General features: G+C 35.2%; 1 protein-coding gene across 1 annotated transcript in view; it reads right to left on the bottom strand.

Moving 5' to 3' along the window:
* Nucleotides 1–8,457: 8,457 nt before the first annotated feature.
* The window catches only part of NLN (neurolysin), a 30,187-nt gene continuing 20,735 nt past the window's right edge, over nucleotides 8,458–17,909 (bottom strand). The window contains exons 7-13 of the mRNA XM_026717345.2: nucleotides 17,631–17,766; nucleotides 16,358–16,724; nucleotides 14,276–14,477; nucleotides 12,890–13,076; nucleotides 12,068–12,196; nucleotides 11,510–11,646; nucleotides 8,458–8,929 (exon numbers count right to left, since the gene is read on the bottom strand). Coding sequence (XP_026573130.2) covers nucleotides 8,798–8,929; nucleotides 11,510–11,646; nucleotides 12,068–12,196; nucleotides 12,890–13,076; nucleotides 14,276–14,477; nucleotides 16,358–16,724; nucleotides 17,631–17,766 — 1,290 coding nt within the window. The 3' untranslated portion in view covers nucleotides 8,458–8,797. The remainder of the gene's footprint in view (nucleotides 8,930–11,509; nucleotides 11,647–12,067; nucleotides 12,197–12,889; nucleotides 13,077–14,275; nucleotides 14,478–16,357; nucleotides 16,725–17,630; nucleotides 17,767–17,909) is intronic.

Consider the following 17,909-nt stretch of genomic DNA (forward strand, 5'->3'; position numbering starts at 1 on the left):
TCTCCAATGGCAATCAGGCGAGCCTGAGACACTACAACTGTTTTAAATCTCTACTTGTTGCCAAGCACATAAATTTTGATCATGTTTCTGTGATGCTTGTAAATGCAAGGACTGATTGTAAGTTACTATTTTCAGAGCTGTTGTAACTTTGAACAGCGAATAATTGAAAGTTGAGGGCTACCTGTATTGTATGCAGTTATTAAATATTAAGCACATCAATAACCTAAATCGGAGTGCAATGAAAGTATAGAGATACCAAATTTGACCAGGGAACATTGCAATAAAAATGAGCTGGTTGCCAAGCACACAAAATGGGGTTGTGCGATAATGGAAGGAGGGGGCACGGTTGGAACTCTGGTTGGTCATAGGTACTTTGGGGAGGTCCTGGTGGACTTAAGTGAAGGCTACCTATATTCTTGGAGATTCCAAATCCCCTTGAAGCTGATGGCAAGGACCATGCTACTTATATAGCATTTCCCCTACATTCTCAGGAGGTCAGTCTGGGAGACAGAAAACAGGGGCTCCACTGTAATTTTACCATTTAGACTACTTTAATAATAAATTGCAAACTTTGAAAGAAATAATAACTCAATAGAAGATTTATATTTTCTAACAATTGTTGTTTTTGTTAGTTGTAAAGTTGTGTCCGACCCATCACGACCCCATGGACAACATTCCTCCAGGCCTTCCTGTCCTCTATATTTCTAACAATATATCTTGCTAATTGCTCAAATTTATTATAGGAAGAAAGAGGAGCCACATTAAATTAAAAATGTTTGCATGAAGACTTGCAATTCTTTAATTATTGGCAAAACCTCAAATATAGGTAAATTAACTAAAAATCAAAGATAAAATAACTATACTTTGTTTGTCTCCTTCCAAAGAAGTAAATCTTTAGCATAAAGCATTAAGTCTTTGACATTCCAATTTAAATAACTGATAAAAACTTTTATTGTAGGCTGAAAAGTCTATCTATGAGAGGTACCTACCTTTTTGCCTCTATCACGGAGTCATCAGGATTTTTGTTTCTATAGCAGTCCAAATATCTATATAAGATTGTCTGCCTTTTAAAATCTCCCATGGAAGTCCTCTAGAACAGAAACATCTAAGTTATGTTTTTCTGTGACGCAGATAATGCTCTTTTGCTCCCACACCAACATTAAGAAAATTTATTTTCTAATTCTCACCCTGTGTTTTCTTCCACTTTGAAAAGATAGTTACATTCAGAACTATAGCTATTCTGTTGCATTACTACACTAGTTTTCATTCCATTACCTGCCATTTGTTCTCTTCTCAATTGTTTATTATAACACAAATATACAGACACACCTGCAAATCCCATCTTTCAAAATCCCTTTAGCTAAAAAGTCATATAGGTTTTAATGTAAAAAAGCCATCAGTTGTTCCTGCATGAATAATTTTTGCTGCAGTCCCATTTCCTTTAATGAAATAAGAAATTAGATTAAAAGTATAGGAGGAAGAACAATTTTAGCAGCAAGGTAAAAACTAATAATTTATTTAATTGACTTGGCTTGGCACAGGCAACATTATTGCCAAGAAGCCTATTTCTAATTAAGGCGTTCACTTCTACTTTTAACACTGCAAGGTTTTTTTTTATCATAAGGACAATGGCTGCAAATTTGCAAGAGAATGCATTCTCATCATAAGGAAATAGGACATTCTTGTGTGTTTTTACCCTGCTAGCAGAGTGCGGCAGGAGGCTAGGGTGAAAATGGGTGCAGGGGGGCCGCAGGCAATCCGTTTTAGCCGCCAGAGGCACCTTGGGCCAGTCCTTTGATATTTCCAGGCCAGTCCCATGGGACAGATTTAAGCACCCTGTGGGCTGATCCAGCCCATGGGCCTTGAGTTTGACACGCTGTCCTAGATGCTGAGAAGAAAAGGAACAACAGCCAATAGTTCACTGGAAAAGCATTTATAGAATAACCCAAACCAAGGTCCTATAGCTGAAAATCCTTTACCAGTTTCAGCATGATATAACTTATCCAACTTTGTTTCTAGGGTTTCATTTTGGGTTAGGTGATTGGATAAGATGTTGATGGCCTTTTTGACCCCTTAGTAACAAATGGGGATTTTGCAGTATCCTTCCCCTGGAGTGGGGTGGGAATGGATATTTTATAGTATCCTTCCCCTGTCATGCCCACCAAGCCATGCCCACAGAACTGGTAGTAAATTTTTTTGAATCCCATCACTGGTTATGATGTCTTTTTTTCTGAATGTAAAAAAACATTGACAACATAGACTGTTTTGTAATATGCTAAGGGGTAGTATGTTTCTTTCTGCTCTTACAAAAACATTTTTTCTTTTTTTAGTGCACTGATTACACTAAATACATGTATCAATTCTTTTGACCCTCTTGAAAGAGGATTGGTGGTTACATGTTAACAAAGAAAATAGCTGTCATTAATCCACAGACATTGAATAAACATCTATTACTATAAAATATAAGGTGGGATATATTTGTCTGACTCTTTGATGTGCATGTGCATTATTTCTGGACTCTAAGGAGCTGATCATAATATGTGATCTAATTGATTTGACTTTCAATTTGCAAACTTATCAGATTTTTTCCAAGAAAAATGAAATTTAAACTATTTCAATTTTTATACAACTTGGTTGGTGTTTTGGGTGTTGGATGGATCTGAGGATATGGGCATATGATACTCTCAATCCTAGGGGTCACTGTGGCCTCATGTGGTAAGATGCTGAGCCTGTACACCAGGGAGGTTGGCAGCTCAGCAGTTCGATTCCCATGAGCAAATAAACTGTGGAGGGCCAAGAAAGGAGCCTCCCACTACTGCCTACCGGCATTCAGGCGTCCTGTGGGTAAAGATAACACCGCCTGAAAAAATTCCTTTCACAGAGGCAGCCAGCCATTTCGGTGATCCCTGGCTAACACGTGCCATACAATCAATCAATCAATCCTAGTAAGTGGGTTTCCATAACAAATTACACTAAATCTCTCCTTCCAACCCTGGTGTTAGGCTGGCAGACCAGTATGTACCTCCCATCCTTCCCACCCTCACCTAGGGCAACAAAACTGATTGGTTCATAGTGGGAGAGAGCCAACCCTATCAATTCAACAGGCAGGCCAAATCAGGGTAGATAGTGCACCTGCTGGATAACATCTATTGTGAAATTGTTTTATTTTCCTATTAATCTAACTGTAGCACAAGCCCTTTCTGTTCCGTTTCTTTTGCATCTGCTGCTCCCTTTTATGGGACTGTGATTAGTAGTACTGAAACATGGGACTTATTCTAAAATAAGGATTGCCATTGGGACATTACAATGGTAGACTATCAAGTAATTTTGACATCGCTATTATTTTTAACACCTGCACACTGAAAATTTCACTTGCTATTTGTTTTATGTAAGTGGACGGAACTCAGGACTAGGTTCCCCAGAGATGAGCTAAAACTATCACCATCCAATTAATCTTACAGTAAACAAGCACAAAACAAGAAAGAAAAATATATGGAGAACTAGTTTTAAGATCCTAATGTTGTCCAAAGGCTACACATTACATCATAAGATATATTAATATATTGCAAATAATAAATGAATTAGACACTTGTAAAATAGATAATTTTGTCTAGCCTGCTGGAGATGTTCCAGAGAAAATAGGACTTCGTTTCCATATTCTTATAAAAATACAAACTTGAGTTGCTTAATGTGCAAATAAATTATTTGTAGGATAAGAAAAAGTCTGAGCAAAAAAAAATAAAGTTTCTAAAAGAAGATAATCTTTAGTTAGTCCCATTACAGTCATCCTAAAATAAGCATTAATTATTTTTCCATATTTCTTCAAAGAAAGCGGAACATGTGCACAATATAAAATCTACCATATGTTGCTGAAAGTCCTAATCAGGAGAGCCATAGATAACAAATGCTAGGACTTCACTTCCCTACTTCTGATATAGACTCTTGAGCAGGGGTGTCAAACTTGCAGCCCACGGAACGCATGTATCAAGTGCTGGCCCCGCCTCTCCCAGTTTAGCAAAGGGGGGGGGAGTCCTGATATGTCACATGACGCGGCTGTGACGATGCAAGTCTGACACCCCTGTTCTAGAGTCAACTAGCTAGGGAATTCTGGGACTTGACATCTGCCACGGTTGAGAAACAACTGTGCTAAAGGTAAAGAAAATTCAGAAGGTTTTTGGTCAGATGTTCCACAAGTTTATTTTGAAGACAAATCCATTTTATAATCTAACTACTACCCACTCCCAAAATTATTCCTGTCTCTGATGGATTCAGGCTACTACAAGGGTTAATAGGTAGGATATGTTACTGATTTTTTACAAAGGCACATTGACAAAGTTTGGAAAGTATTGGCAGCATCTTCCTTGCTTCTATAGTTCCTTTTCTCATTCAAATCTTTCGTTTTTCAACAGGTTTTATTTCTGTTTTCTTCCTTCATTAGGTAGTCTCCTTTATGTAGAATTGTGTATTTATGTAGAATTGTTTTGTCATATTGCTTATTCATGAGAAATGAAAGTCTAAAATGGGATTGAGAAAGACTGCTAGGAATAGTAGGAAAAATAACAGTAGGAAAAATAATTTAAAACAGCAATGGCCCCATTGCTGAGGGAGCCATTTTTGTCCTCTCTTATCCCAGGATTATTAGTTTTGTTTTTATGCTATTTACTACTGTGACTTTTTATATTTTTATCAGTTTTATTTTGGCTATTTCATTTATTTTATGATGCTCAGAATTTCTTTGAGGGGATGTGGATGACTATAATATATGATTAATAAATAAAAAGCCAAGAAAATAGTGAGTGCGTATATAGTAATCCGAAACAATAATTGGTCATGTACACATGCAAATACTAAACTGTGCTTCTTTTTGCCTGTGGTTTGAACCACTGACTTTTTCATAGGAGTGTATGGCTTGCCTTCTGAGAAACTACACAAATACCTGATTTATTGGTGGTTTATAAATTTCACTTGCCATAACAAGTTGTCCTGGCTCATTCTTTGTTTTGGTGCCCTGTCTGAACTCTTCACCAGGCTACAACTGAGTGGGAGAGAATTGGCTAGAAAATGAAACTACACTCCTGGCTAAGAATTGTTCACTGGCACTTTTCCAAAAATAGTTTTCCATTCTAATTTGGCTTGGCAAAAGGTTTTCTTTCTGCCTGCCCAGGTTTCCTTCTCACACGCTGCCTCTCAAGACATCGTGTGGAGCTTCTTGGCTGCTATTTTTCCAGAAAAAGAAATTATAAAAAGAATGTTTTGCTTTTATAATCACATCTAAGCATCTTGTTGAAAGTTACCTTAAAATTTTGCAAATAGTTTTAATATACCACTACAGCCGGAAATATGATCAACTCTCCAATTTTGATAGTTTTATTTTGTACTAATGCTAGGAATTTTTTGTGTTACTGAAGTATTTCATCAGTTTCTTTGCAGTATTCCAGAAGTGCTGATCATAAGTGTTAGTATTATGTCCAAGTGTGGCCGTTGGGCAAAAATATGGTAAATTGGATCACAAATCCATCTATTTCAGTCAAGCCACAGGATTCCAGATCTCCAGGTGGGGTTTTTCTCACACCCTGGAACATGGCAGATATTGAACCCAGAACCTTTTGTATGTATTCTCCTACAGCTCAGCAAGTTCCAGGACACACACACGGTTACTTGGGTGTATTTTTAATTTGCCTTTTAATTAAGCTTGTGTAGTGTCCATGATGGCATGCATGTTAGGGAAATTAGATCACAATTCTGCATTTCTTCACAGAATGCCACAGGAAACTATACAAGACATGACATGTACGCATTCATATAAAACTTTAGAACAGGATTTCCCAACCTTGGCAACTTTAAGATGGAACTTTAAAATGGGAATTGAAATACATGAGTTTTAATGTTGCCAAGGTTAAGAAACCCTTTTCTAGGATGTTCAAATATATGAAGTCAATGAGCCTTTTAAAATCAAAGTTTTAATAATTGTCCAATAAACTCTAGAACATATTCTATATTTCAGAAGGCACAGAACCAGATGCAATTAACACATTTACATGGTGCCCCCAGAAATAAAATTCAGAATGATGTTAACAAAGTTTAACTCAAATAATTTTTCTATATTTAAGAAAATCAAATACACATGTATAGTGGGGATAATATACAGTATGTATATGTGGTTGTGTCTTTCTAATGTACATTTTAACATATTGGGGATTTTTTGTTTGTACAATTTTTGGGAGTTTTATATTTTAATTTTTTGAATAAAATAAAAAAATAATAAAGACAAATTTCTGCCTATGCATATAATTAACCAGAAGCTGGACAGCCCTATGTAACTGGTTTCTTGCATTGAAGAGAAGATTGGACCAAACAGCTTCTTTCAGTTCAATGTTTATATGCTTCTATCCGGCAAGCATCCCTTAAAAAAAATGGTTAAAATATAGTCTTCTGTGCAAAACATTTGTAGATATGTTGAAGGAGCTATTACTGATGCTACCCATTCTACAATCCATAGGTCTAATAAGGTAAACAACATAGAAGTGACTATGGAATGGAGAAACAATGCCTAAGTCATTTTTTTCTTGTCTAATGAAGAAAAATCTGTGGAATAATAATGAACTGGAGAAAGCATAGTATTTATTTAGAAAAACAAAATTGTTAGAAAGCTTCTTCAAGCTTTATTATTTTAAAACAATGTTTAAGAGAGAGAGAAATGGGGGGGGGGGGAACCTACTGAAGAGGAATGCTTGCTTGCTCATTATTTGTCCTCATTTATTTGGCTGTAATGAGAAATAACCCTCCTCTTGCACTTTAGCTCTTAAAATATTTAACTATTATGGTTACTTTTAAGAAAAAAAGAGGGGGTTGCAGCTTTTCTATTAGTGTGGGTTGTTGTGATTCTTGTACTCAACATCAATGAAAACATTTTATTCAAACATGTTATATTTATTGAGCCAAATCTACTAATTTTCTCCAAATATTAGCCCCATCAGTTTTCTATCAGCATCTTTTTCCTTGCTATTCCTCTTCCCCAAATACATTCTCTTCAGGCAAAGGTTTCCCTCCTGTGGAAGATTATTTAAATGTAAGGGGGTTGGGAAACCAGTATCATCATGCACCATACAATTTGTAGAGAAACCCAGTCCCTTCGTCCATGCTGGTTGAGGAGTAAGTTGTAGGAAAATGATTATTGACAAATTTTTGTTAGAAGTTTTAATATATCTTGGGACATTGTCAAGATTAACTGTAAGATTAATATTCATCAGGTGAATATGTATTTACCAAAATAAGTGACCAACCAGATGTAAACAATAAATATGTCCAGGATCACATGAAACTAATTTATCATGGAACTTAATTAAGGTAGGCAAGGGGTTGAATAGAAAACTTGATACTTTCTAATGATGGACACATACCATTTTATTACTTTTTCACACCTAAATTCAACAATTCAACTCTGAAGCCACATCTCAAGGCAAATATATTATTATTAATTGTAACCAATCTGTTTCCTTCTTTCCCACGCCAACTTTTTATATGGTGATTATACTGCTCTCTTTAATATTCCTCCGCCTAGTAACCCAGGACCTGGATCATCCCATGGAGTTTGCTCTGCCTAGAATCCAAAGCTGTTTTCCTTCTGCTGGCTCTTTTTGCAGGTTCTTCTTTGGTTTCAGCTGCATCAAGCTCCTTCCTGGTTCTCCTCCATGGCTATGGATCATCTGGCGCATCTGCTCCACATTCCCTCCTCTTAGGTATCTGCTACAGCTTCTTTAAAACCTACATGATGTGTTAACTTGTAGTGGTTCTAAGAAGTTTTACACATACACACACACACCTTTCTCTGCAAGCCCTAGGACAGCTGACAGTCATATCAGCACTGAGAAAAAGACTTTGCCTTTGACAATCACATGTAACTTTTTTTTTGTTCTTTCTTCCACAATTCTGCAGCTTCTATGTAAAAAGGCCCATAATAAAAGTGTAGAAAGGCAGGTGATTGGCTACAATGAGTTCTTGGCACAATGACAAAGAACATTGAATAGGCTGGCTTCAGCTCCCATGAGGAACATGTATTACATCAAAAAGAAATTTCTTTACATTGGAATAGTAGTGTGTGAGGAGGAAAATATCCCAGGCTTAGAAATTGAACCCAAAGTTATGTGCCAGTTTCAACTCTGGAAAAGCATCTATTTCTCCTCCCAGTATGTTTGTTTTAAAACAATATCTTTGGATTCTGTACTTCTGATCAGATCGTAATTGAAAAAAGAAACATTTTGGAAGTTGTTTCTGTGAATTTGACCCCTGTTCCATAGAAAATAATCAAGTATGCCAGGATTTGATGAGTCCTTCAGGGACACTGGAATAGGGTTCTTTAGAGTTCAAAAAGAGAATAAAATATTTTGATAAAATTTGTTAAGAAGGCTGAAATGTAGTGATTATTTTGCTATTCAAATCTAAAAATGTACAAAAAGCTTAATGTTATGGCTTTAATTTAACACACCTACCATGTAAAATTGCAACAATACTTTTCTTTTGATTCAACACAGTGCACAAATATTGCTAGCAAGTAAAAAAAAATACTGTATCATGATTCTGTATGAAGGAGATGAAAATGAGAATTATCAGGAGATGAAAATGAGAATTATCAGGAGATGAAAATGAGAATTATCAATTTTGAAAACTGGTAATAAAAACATTTAAAACCTCAAGTAGACTTTCCCTAACAAAGTGTCTTTTTTAATTTTCATGATAGTATTTTAAGATGGTCTCCTAGGTGATGTCTTTTGCCAAAAAACTCAGGAGGATTATGTAACTAAGCACATAATCCTTTACTCAATAAAAATGCTTTTTGGTTTGGCTTACGACCTAAAAAGTTTTGGAGCATGTCCATCCCATCTAATGAGCCTCCAGGCTTCAAGATAAGATTTTTGTATTTCATTCCAGCCTAAAACAATAAAAATAAAACGAGTAGGTTAATGTTTAATGTTTAAATAAACTTTCTAAATTCACAAAAAATTAAAGGAAATCTGCCTACATGGCAACAGTTTGTAGCTCCCTCATGACTATATTTGTGTTGCCACAAGCGTTTTTTTTTTTTTAAGTGCAATCCAGAATGTCATTCTACTACATGACTGACACGGACGTGATGAAGTCACCCATGCTCATAAGTTTCCATGTGACAAGAAAATCTTTTAAAAGCATTTTATAATGACAAAGAAGATCAATGGATCTTCTGGGCTTTCTGAGAGGAACATATGAATATTTTTTATCACAGTCTCATTTCATGGCCAAGTTTTATATATGGTAATCTGCTCTTAGCAGAGTTCACAGTGTGCAGAAATCTCTCCTGATCGTTTATTACAAAAATTTACCTGGCACTCAGTCAATCCCGGCCTCTACTTCCCCAAGGTTCTCTGTTACATAGTTATAGGAATATGCTCTGCTTTCTATAATCCTTTCACAAGGTTGTTTTGCTCTGGTATGTTTTCATAGTTTTCATAGTCATGGATTGTTCCAATAAAAAAAAATCTAAAACTATCTATGGCACCTAAAAAACTAACAGATTTAACAGTATTAAATTTCATAGACATCCATGCTTTTCTAAGGCAGATTTTTATCTTCTTATTGGCAGTGTATAATTTATCCATCTTTGCCAGCTGATAGTTTTAACCATAACATGTTATGTGGAAGAAGGAAGCATGATATGCTTACATGTACTGGGTCCTATTTTTGTGGTTGGGCATGTGGTAGTTTCTATCCCAGAAACCCACACATTAACATGATGAGCCATGTGGTGGCACAGTGGTTAGAGTGCAGTACTGCAAGCTACTTCTGCTGACTGCCGGCTGACTGCAATTTGGCAGTTCAAATCTCACCAACTCAAAATTGACACAGCCTTCCATCCTTCCGAGATCAGTAAAATGAAGACCCAGATTGTTGGGGGAAATATGCTGACTCTGTAAACCGCTTAGAGAGGGCTGTAAAGCACTGTATAAGTGTTATTGCTATTACCTATGTTGAAGCATTAATAGCTAAGATAAGGGCTTTGTCACTGTAGTCAACTATACTAATCTATGTATTAAGCAGAAGTCTTTACTACCCAATTATAGTCTTTCATGAAGGGATGGGGCATAACAAGGAAGCTAATGGGTCTCATTTTGTTTTCTTATAGATGTACTATTGTACATCTCCATTGCATTCCCAATATCATTCAACTTTACATATACAAACATGTATATAGGAAAGTGTTCTTCTATTCATCTAAAACCTTGGGAATTGCTTTCACATGATATTTTGCTGTTATCTACCTTCCTCTGAAGTCTAATCCATTGAAATAATGGAAAATACTTGTTGTTCTGTTTTTAGATTTTGGCAGGGGTTTGCTTTCCACGCTAGTTTCATTTTAGTTTCTGAACATTTCATTAGCAGACTAGGTAACTGATCAGCATGATTTTTTTGTCCTCTTCTTTTTTAACTTTATATGTCTTGTTTTCCAGTGGCACACAAGTCATATATAAGCTAAAAGGGAATAGGACAAGAAAATCCTGCTGCTGATTTATCAATTCTGGTAATGAAATGTTCAGAAACTAAACTGAAACAAGCTTGAAGAGAAACCATTGCCCAAAACTAACCCATTTTATATATCTTTTCATACCAGTCTTGAATATTCCTGGAGGCATCTACCGGGGATAAAGATAAGGTTCCATATAACTGGTAAAATTCAATTCATATTTAAGCTGTATGAAGACAGCTGGACATGAAGTAGTTATATTATTATAATGGCCCTTTTCCTGGTTTTTCAATACATCGCTGATATTAAGGCTCTTTGCAAATTAGCAGTATAGTTTTACTCATAACTATGACCTTGTTACTCCTCTTTTAGCTAAACCAAACATTAGATCTAATTCTTCATGACACCTTCTGCTTTTCTGGTGGTAATAGAATTCACTTACTGCCTCATATACTGTATTAGTAGAATCTAGTCCTTCCTGCTCTTCAATAAATCTTTCAAGATCAGTCTATTATTCCTCAATTATTTTCCTTCAACATTTCCTCTTTCTCATCTGTCCAAACTTTTAAATCTTCAGTTCTGTTCCAGTTATTTTCCATCTGGCATTATACATAAAGAAGCTAATAAAGCTAATAAAGATATTTTATTAGTATTACTTACACGACCGATTGATGTTTATGTAACAATATACTTCATCAGGACTGAGCAGCTCTCACAATTAAACCAATAAATATAGTAAAGCATATTAAATTTTAAGCAAATATTAAAATATCTCAATATAAACTTTATGATTTGTTATAAAAGTAAGGCCCTGAAACAAACATAGCAGCAAAATTCATGGCTTTAATAAAAATGCCAAGATTGTCTTTAGCTATTTTATATTAAACAAGCTAGATTCAATCTTGAAAGGGGCAAAATATGTTTTGTTAATTTCTTTCTGCTATCATGTTGTCCTCCTATACTTAGGAACAGGTGACGGAAAAGGATAACAAAGAATAAAACTATTTTCCTTACCTTGGGATTCATTATTCCTTCACATTTAAAGCAACTGTAAAAAATATCCATAGAAAACACCTCACTCCATAGGTATCCATAATATTGGCCATCATACCCACTTGCCAAGTGACCAAAGGTAGCTGGCATATTTGTACCTTAAAAGAAACAAATAATAATTCTGTAGAGTTTGTGTAAAATAAACAAAACACCACATAGAATAATCTGAAGATGTTTAATTAAGTTATTGAAATGCTCATTATGTTTCAGACTGGTTAGAATCAATGTAGGTATTGACGAGAATGCCATGTACTTTGGACAGCCACATTAACTTGGATCTGCTCTGACCAAATAGAAATGTATCCTCTCTCAAGCCATGTTCTGTGGCTTGAAGCTCACTGAACTGAATCCAAGCATGCCTTAAACTTAAAATATTTTCTTCTGAGGTTTTCTCAGTCTAAACTATTTTATAAGCATTGTGTTCTTTTAAAAAATAATGTCATTATATATTTATTCATAATCACACTTCTCTTGATAAAATACTGACAAGGGGTAAATAAACATTTTAAATTTCCATACCGGGGGTTGCAGATATACCCAAAATTTCTTCACAGAATTTGGCATATTCTTCAGCAGGTTCAGCTGAAGGCTGTGTATGAAGAGACTGATCAACCTTGCTCAAAACAATCTGACGAAGAGTCAGAAGACCTAGTTAAATAAGAACACCGAAAGGAGTATCAGCAGACTTTGTTTACCTACTGTAACTATAACTACGAAAACTGGTCTGGATTCAGTATCTAGTATCTCAAGTCAAGGTAGGCAGAGAATATTCCCTGTAATCATCTAGAGCAGGGTTGTCAAACTTGATTTCATTAAGCGCTGCATCAGGGTTGTGTTTGACCTCGGGGGGGCAGGAGTGTGTGGCCAGGGGGCATGGCCAGCTCGATGTCACTAGTGTTGGGAGCACCTGTAGTGACCAGAATGCTCTGCCAGTGAAAACAGAGTTCAGGAGGGCCATGCATGGCCCTCCCCAGCTCCATTTTCACTCGCAGAGGCACCATGTGCTGGTCCTTTGCCGTTTCCAGGGTGCCCCACGGGCCAGATCTGGCCAGCAGGCCTCGAGTTTAACATCCCTGATCTAGAGGTGCTACCAGTTACCTTTGATCATTCTGAAGTAGGTTGAACAAGTTTGTTTCAATGTAAGGAAGTTTTCTACGATTCCAACTTAAAAATTTCTTTCGGATTCTTTTCTCTCTTTTTTGAGGGATACTTTTCTTACATTTTCTCAGATTTTTTGATAAATTTTACAAAATTTATTTTTTATTATTCTGCTTGATTCAGATTATAGCCATTCTTTCTTGGAACTATCAAAATCAAATTAACAAAAAAATAAGGAAATACCTGTGTTGGCTAGTCTAGAAGCTACTAGTTTCTCAAGGAGATCATCGGGGACCTGACTTCCATCTTTATAGTGTCTGGACATTTGTTGTAGAGGTTCTTTTTCCCAAACCCAGTTTTCAAACATTTGTGAAGGTACTTCTACAAAATCTGTTTCCACATTAGTTCCACTAAACCTAGCAAAATCAGTCTATGAAAGATAACAATAATATAAACAAAAAAATATATGTGAACTAATATAAATAATAAACTTTAAATAGTAGCATAGTTTGAAAAGTAAATGTTCAATATTCTTTACCATAGTTTCAACATTTAGGCATGGTTCAGGCAATTCCTAAATAGGAAAGCAGCAAATTTCCCCAAATAGCCTGGATATTTGCGTCTTCATTCTATTGTTGCTGCTTGTTCTGCAATGATTTGGCATTGTCCAGGCCCTCACTAACTTGCTCAACTAAAATCTCACTGAATAAATGAATGAATGAATGAAATAGATAAATAAATTATGTTATCAGCTGTAAAATGTGTAGCATGGAATCCACCAGCATACTACAGTATTTGCAGTCTCCAGAATGGGTGGAGACAATTATTCAGCAATTTGGGTAAATGGTTAGGATTTTAAATGCATATAAGCAATACAATGGGTAATACGTACTTTGTTTAAGACATCAGTTTAACGGTTTCAACCCTTTAAAACTTATGACAATCCACTTATGAAATATATCAATGAACATGTTGTGCCCTTGACCTGATACTGTGGCTCACACGTATGAAATAAAATTGTTCAATCACCATTTACCTTCTGGTAAATTGTGGATCTGGGAACTTAAAATTTTGTTCAACACAAATTGACTCTGTCAGCCAATTTACCAACCCTACCATAGGTCATACCAGACTTTTCAGATAACATTCAAGCTGGTGCAGTTTAACATTCTAAAGTATTAATGAATCAGAATCAAGAGTGGACTTTATGAGCACAAACTGGGGTGATTCTGAATGGCTCATTAAGCAAATGCACAAGCAGGTTTAATCCTCCAGTTCCTAAGTTAACAAATTAAACCGTAATGTATGCTTATGACTTAACACAATGGGAACCATCATCACTGAAGAATCAAAATTTAGAGCTTAGCTTATAAGAACAGAACAAATAATAGATTTAGTAAACACTGTTAAATAAGCAGTAACTCACAACAATGTGTTAATTCAGTCAGTATCTTTGCAAAAATCACTGGCAAGATCACAGTGACTTTTATGAAATCAGGCTTGAAGAAACTATTTTGATTATATTTCATTTGAATAAATTTGCCACACAATTCTTCACTTCTTGTTCCCTTTAAGCACACAAGCCACATAGCCATAGTAGAAGAATTTCAGAATAAAGCAAGTACTTACTTGAGCGCATATCTGGTGCATTACATGCCCAAACTCATGAAAGTAAGTTTTCACTTCATTATGCTGCAGCAGTGATGGGCGATCTAAAGTTGGTTTTGTGAAATTAGTTACAAGAGCTGCTACTGACATCATTCTGCTGCTGTCAGAAAGAAGGCAGCCAGGCTGGAGACCAAAGCATGCAGCATGCCCATATTTTCCTTCTCTGAGTAATAAAATAGATCAAAAACAGAAAAAAAACATCACAAAGAAAGAAAGTGAATCATTTGGCACTTCTTAATTGATATCTATATGAATGACTCATCCTTTTCCTGGAAGAGTCAGGAACAATACAGTTGTCTAAAATTCCATAATGAGCTTGCTTTTGGGGTTCTATCATTATAATAGCGTATACATTGTATCTTTTAAAAATCTCAAAGCTAAACAGTTTCATAAAAACAATCAGTATAACTCTTCTTAAGAGAGAAAAAAATATGTTTTGTAAGATGATTCAACTGTATGCTATATTAAGTCAAAGCAATTACACTAGAATAATACACTAATTCTATTGTTTGAAGCATTAGTCTTTCTAAGACTAGAATTAAAATAACATAAAAATAATATCTAAGATATTATATAAGATGAAATAATATCTAAGAAAAAGCAATAAAAAGAAAAGAACTGCTGTGAGAATTTTGAAAAAATTAAGACTGCAGGTGATGAGTGTAACCAGAGAAATGTTATAGAATGGTTGTGTTTGAAGTCTGTAATCTGTGCTTCCTTATACAAAAGGGAAGGTAACAAAAGTGATGAAAAAACTATAGAGGGATTACCTTAAACCAGCCTGGGAAAGTATTTGGCAGAATTCTAACTGAAAAGGTATGAGACCTGACAAGCAAAATTGGAGAAGTGGAACCGTGAGCTGAATGGGGGAGAAAGAAGATTCACTGCATGTTTGTTGATTTAGAGAAAACATGCTAAAGTGAATCTCTTTGAATTATGGAATATTCTGTATGAATACAAAACCAAAGGTTGGGTGCTTAATTCAATAAGAATGTTATAAACAAGCAAACAAACAAACAAACAGTGAGAATAAATAGAACGCTGAATGAATGGGTGAAGCAAAAGTAAGCCTGTATGATGCAGCAAGAAATACAGATTTGAAAATTAATGTATTAAAGACCAAGGTAACTATTTTGATTAAGATATAGAAGGAATGTCTGAAAACGTATTTCAGTAACATTAAGGGAAAAATAAATAAGATGAAATTTGTGTACCTTGGTAGAACGTTTACCAATGATGAGAAAGTTGATGAAAAAAGATGTTTAAAGGGTGGTGAAGATAAGGTCTGTGTTATCACCACTCAGGCAGCTATCAAATGGCTGACAATACAGGCAGTCCCTGACTTACCACCACAACTGGGATTGGACATTCAGTTGTAAGGTGTTGTGATCATAAGTCAAGACTTAGATCTGATTTTTAAAGTGTTTTTACAGTGATCATTAAGTGAATTATATGGTTGAAGGTCTGAATCACACGGTCATTAAGTGAATCTACAGACATGTTACCATGGGACCCTGCAGCTCAGGGTAAGTGTGATCTAATTGCCAAATGCCTGAAATGCAGTAAAGTGACCAGAGTCTGTCTGTGTTACCTGGCAGTGTAATAGCTGGAATTGCTTTGTACACTGTAAAGCACCCTTTATGAGATCGTGATAATTTTGAATGGTTGTTAAATGACTGGTTCTAAGTCAAGGACTACCTGTATTGAAACTTACATTACTTATCAAATCAGCAGAAGCAGTGTGATGTAATACTTAGAGATGTACCATAACCAGGATGCTTAGAAAACTACTATTATTACCCAATAACATATTGTTGGAGAGATGAGGAAAAACATAGTTGTGGAATATTGGCTTATAAAACCTTTGTTCAAATCTTCACTGCTTCTCACTGGATGAGTCTCCCTTGCACTAGTCCCCCTCTTTCAGTCTAATCCTACAGGGCTACTCTGGGAATACAATCATAGACTTGAATCATGTCTACTGGAAGAATTCCTTGGATAAAAAGAAAGATACAAATGCAATCTTTGGGAAAAATGTGTTACCTTGGATACAGGTCTAAATAGAACTGCCCCAGAATTTCTCCTGTTGAACTGTCCTTCACTGTGTAAAGAGTAATGCTCTCATGCCAAACATGAGCATCTTCCACTCGTTCAAATACAAGCCCCAACAACTGCTGGTAAATTTTCAGCAAGCCTTCTGTAACTGCTTCAATAGGAAAATACTCCTTCAGCTTCTCCTGGTCTACAGAATATTTGAGCTCTTCTGTCTGATTCATATAATAATGCAGATCCCACGCGTTAATCTTTCCATCATATTCGACACCTATTTCTTCACATTCCTTTTTCTTCAGATTTAAAATAAATGCTCTCTCTTCTTTACCCAAAAGTTTTAGTTTATTACTTAGACCATCTGCAAAACAGAAATTTAAAAACATTACTTTGAGTGCTTGCTCCATTCCATTTTAGATTACATTCAAGAGTAAGAGAAATATTTTTTTCTTTCTCATGACCTAATTATTGGATGCTAAAACAAAATAGAGTTTTGAAAAATATTTTCCAATTGTTTGTGCTGTTGTTTCCTGTTTTGGTCTGTATATCATATAATCCCAAAACAAATGTATTAAATTACCGTTTAGCATTATGAGCACTGAGCCCTCTAGGCCGAGTGATACTGATTGATAAAAGCAGTAAATGCTTTAATATTTGACTGATTCTTCCACAATTAAAAGCTAATATGAATGATACTGAAGAAGCAATTTCACTGAAACCAATAGTGAGAGTAGCTTTGTGCAAAATAATTCACTCTGGTCCAAATATTATAGCAGATCAATTGTACCAAACGAGTTTGGAATTATATTATCTTGATAAGATTTTATTACATTCAAAGTATCTACTTTAGAACTGGTAGAATGGGATTCCATACTCTAAATCATATAAAGCTGGAAAGTTTTATAATGTGTAAAATTCAGGAATATTAACTTCATGTTCTAGCAATTGTCTAGTTAACAAACTAAAATTAATGAGTTCAATTTTGAATAACTCTTCTTAAATCTCAAGCATTATTAAATACACAAAAATGTGAAATCACAGCTGCCAGCTCTTTAAGCTGGTATTGGTCTTCATAAAGATCAAGTTGTTTCCTTAGTACAATATTATCATAATTATTATCTCTAAATACACAATTATTATTATTTTAAATGAAAAATACTTCAGATTCATCCTGTCCCTGGCAAAAAGCTTCATTATTTTCACTATAAATATTTTACTATGGCTTAAATTACTCTGATAATATTTTACATGTTAAATGAAAACTGACCTAAGAATGTTATAACGTTGTCTGTTATTTTTGCAGTGTTCATTTCAAGAACAAAACTTGCATGTGTGCTATACCCCAGAAGTTCTGCTAGTTTTGCCCTCAAAGGAAGAAGCTGTCGAAGAATGTCAGCATTTTCCTAGGAAAATAAAGTTATTTTCAGTCATTAAATATGTTAAAATCATAAACTCAAATATGTTACAAACGTAGTTGAAAACTGCAACTTCACATTTTGTATGTAATAAAACTTAATTCTCATCTGAAATAACGGGTTTTTAAAAA

The sequence above is a fragment of the Pseudonaja textilis genome, chromosome 2, assembly GCF_049901715.1.
Source record: "Pseudonaja textilis isolate UNSWEBS1 chromosome 2, rPseTex1.2, whole genome shotgun sequence".
Lineage (NCBI taxonomy): Eukaryota > Metazoa > Chordata > Lepidosauria > Squamata > Elapidae > Pseudonaja > Pseudonaja textilis.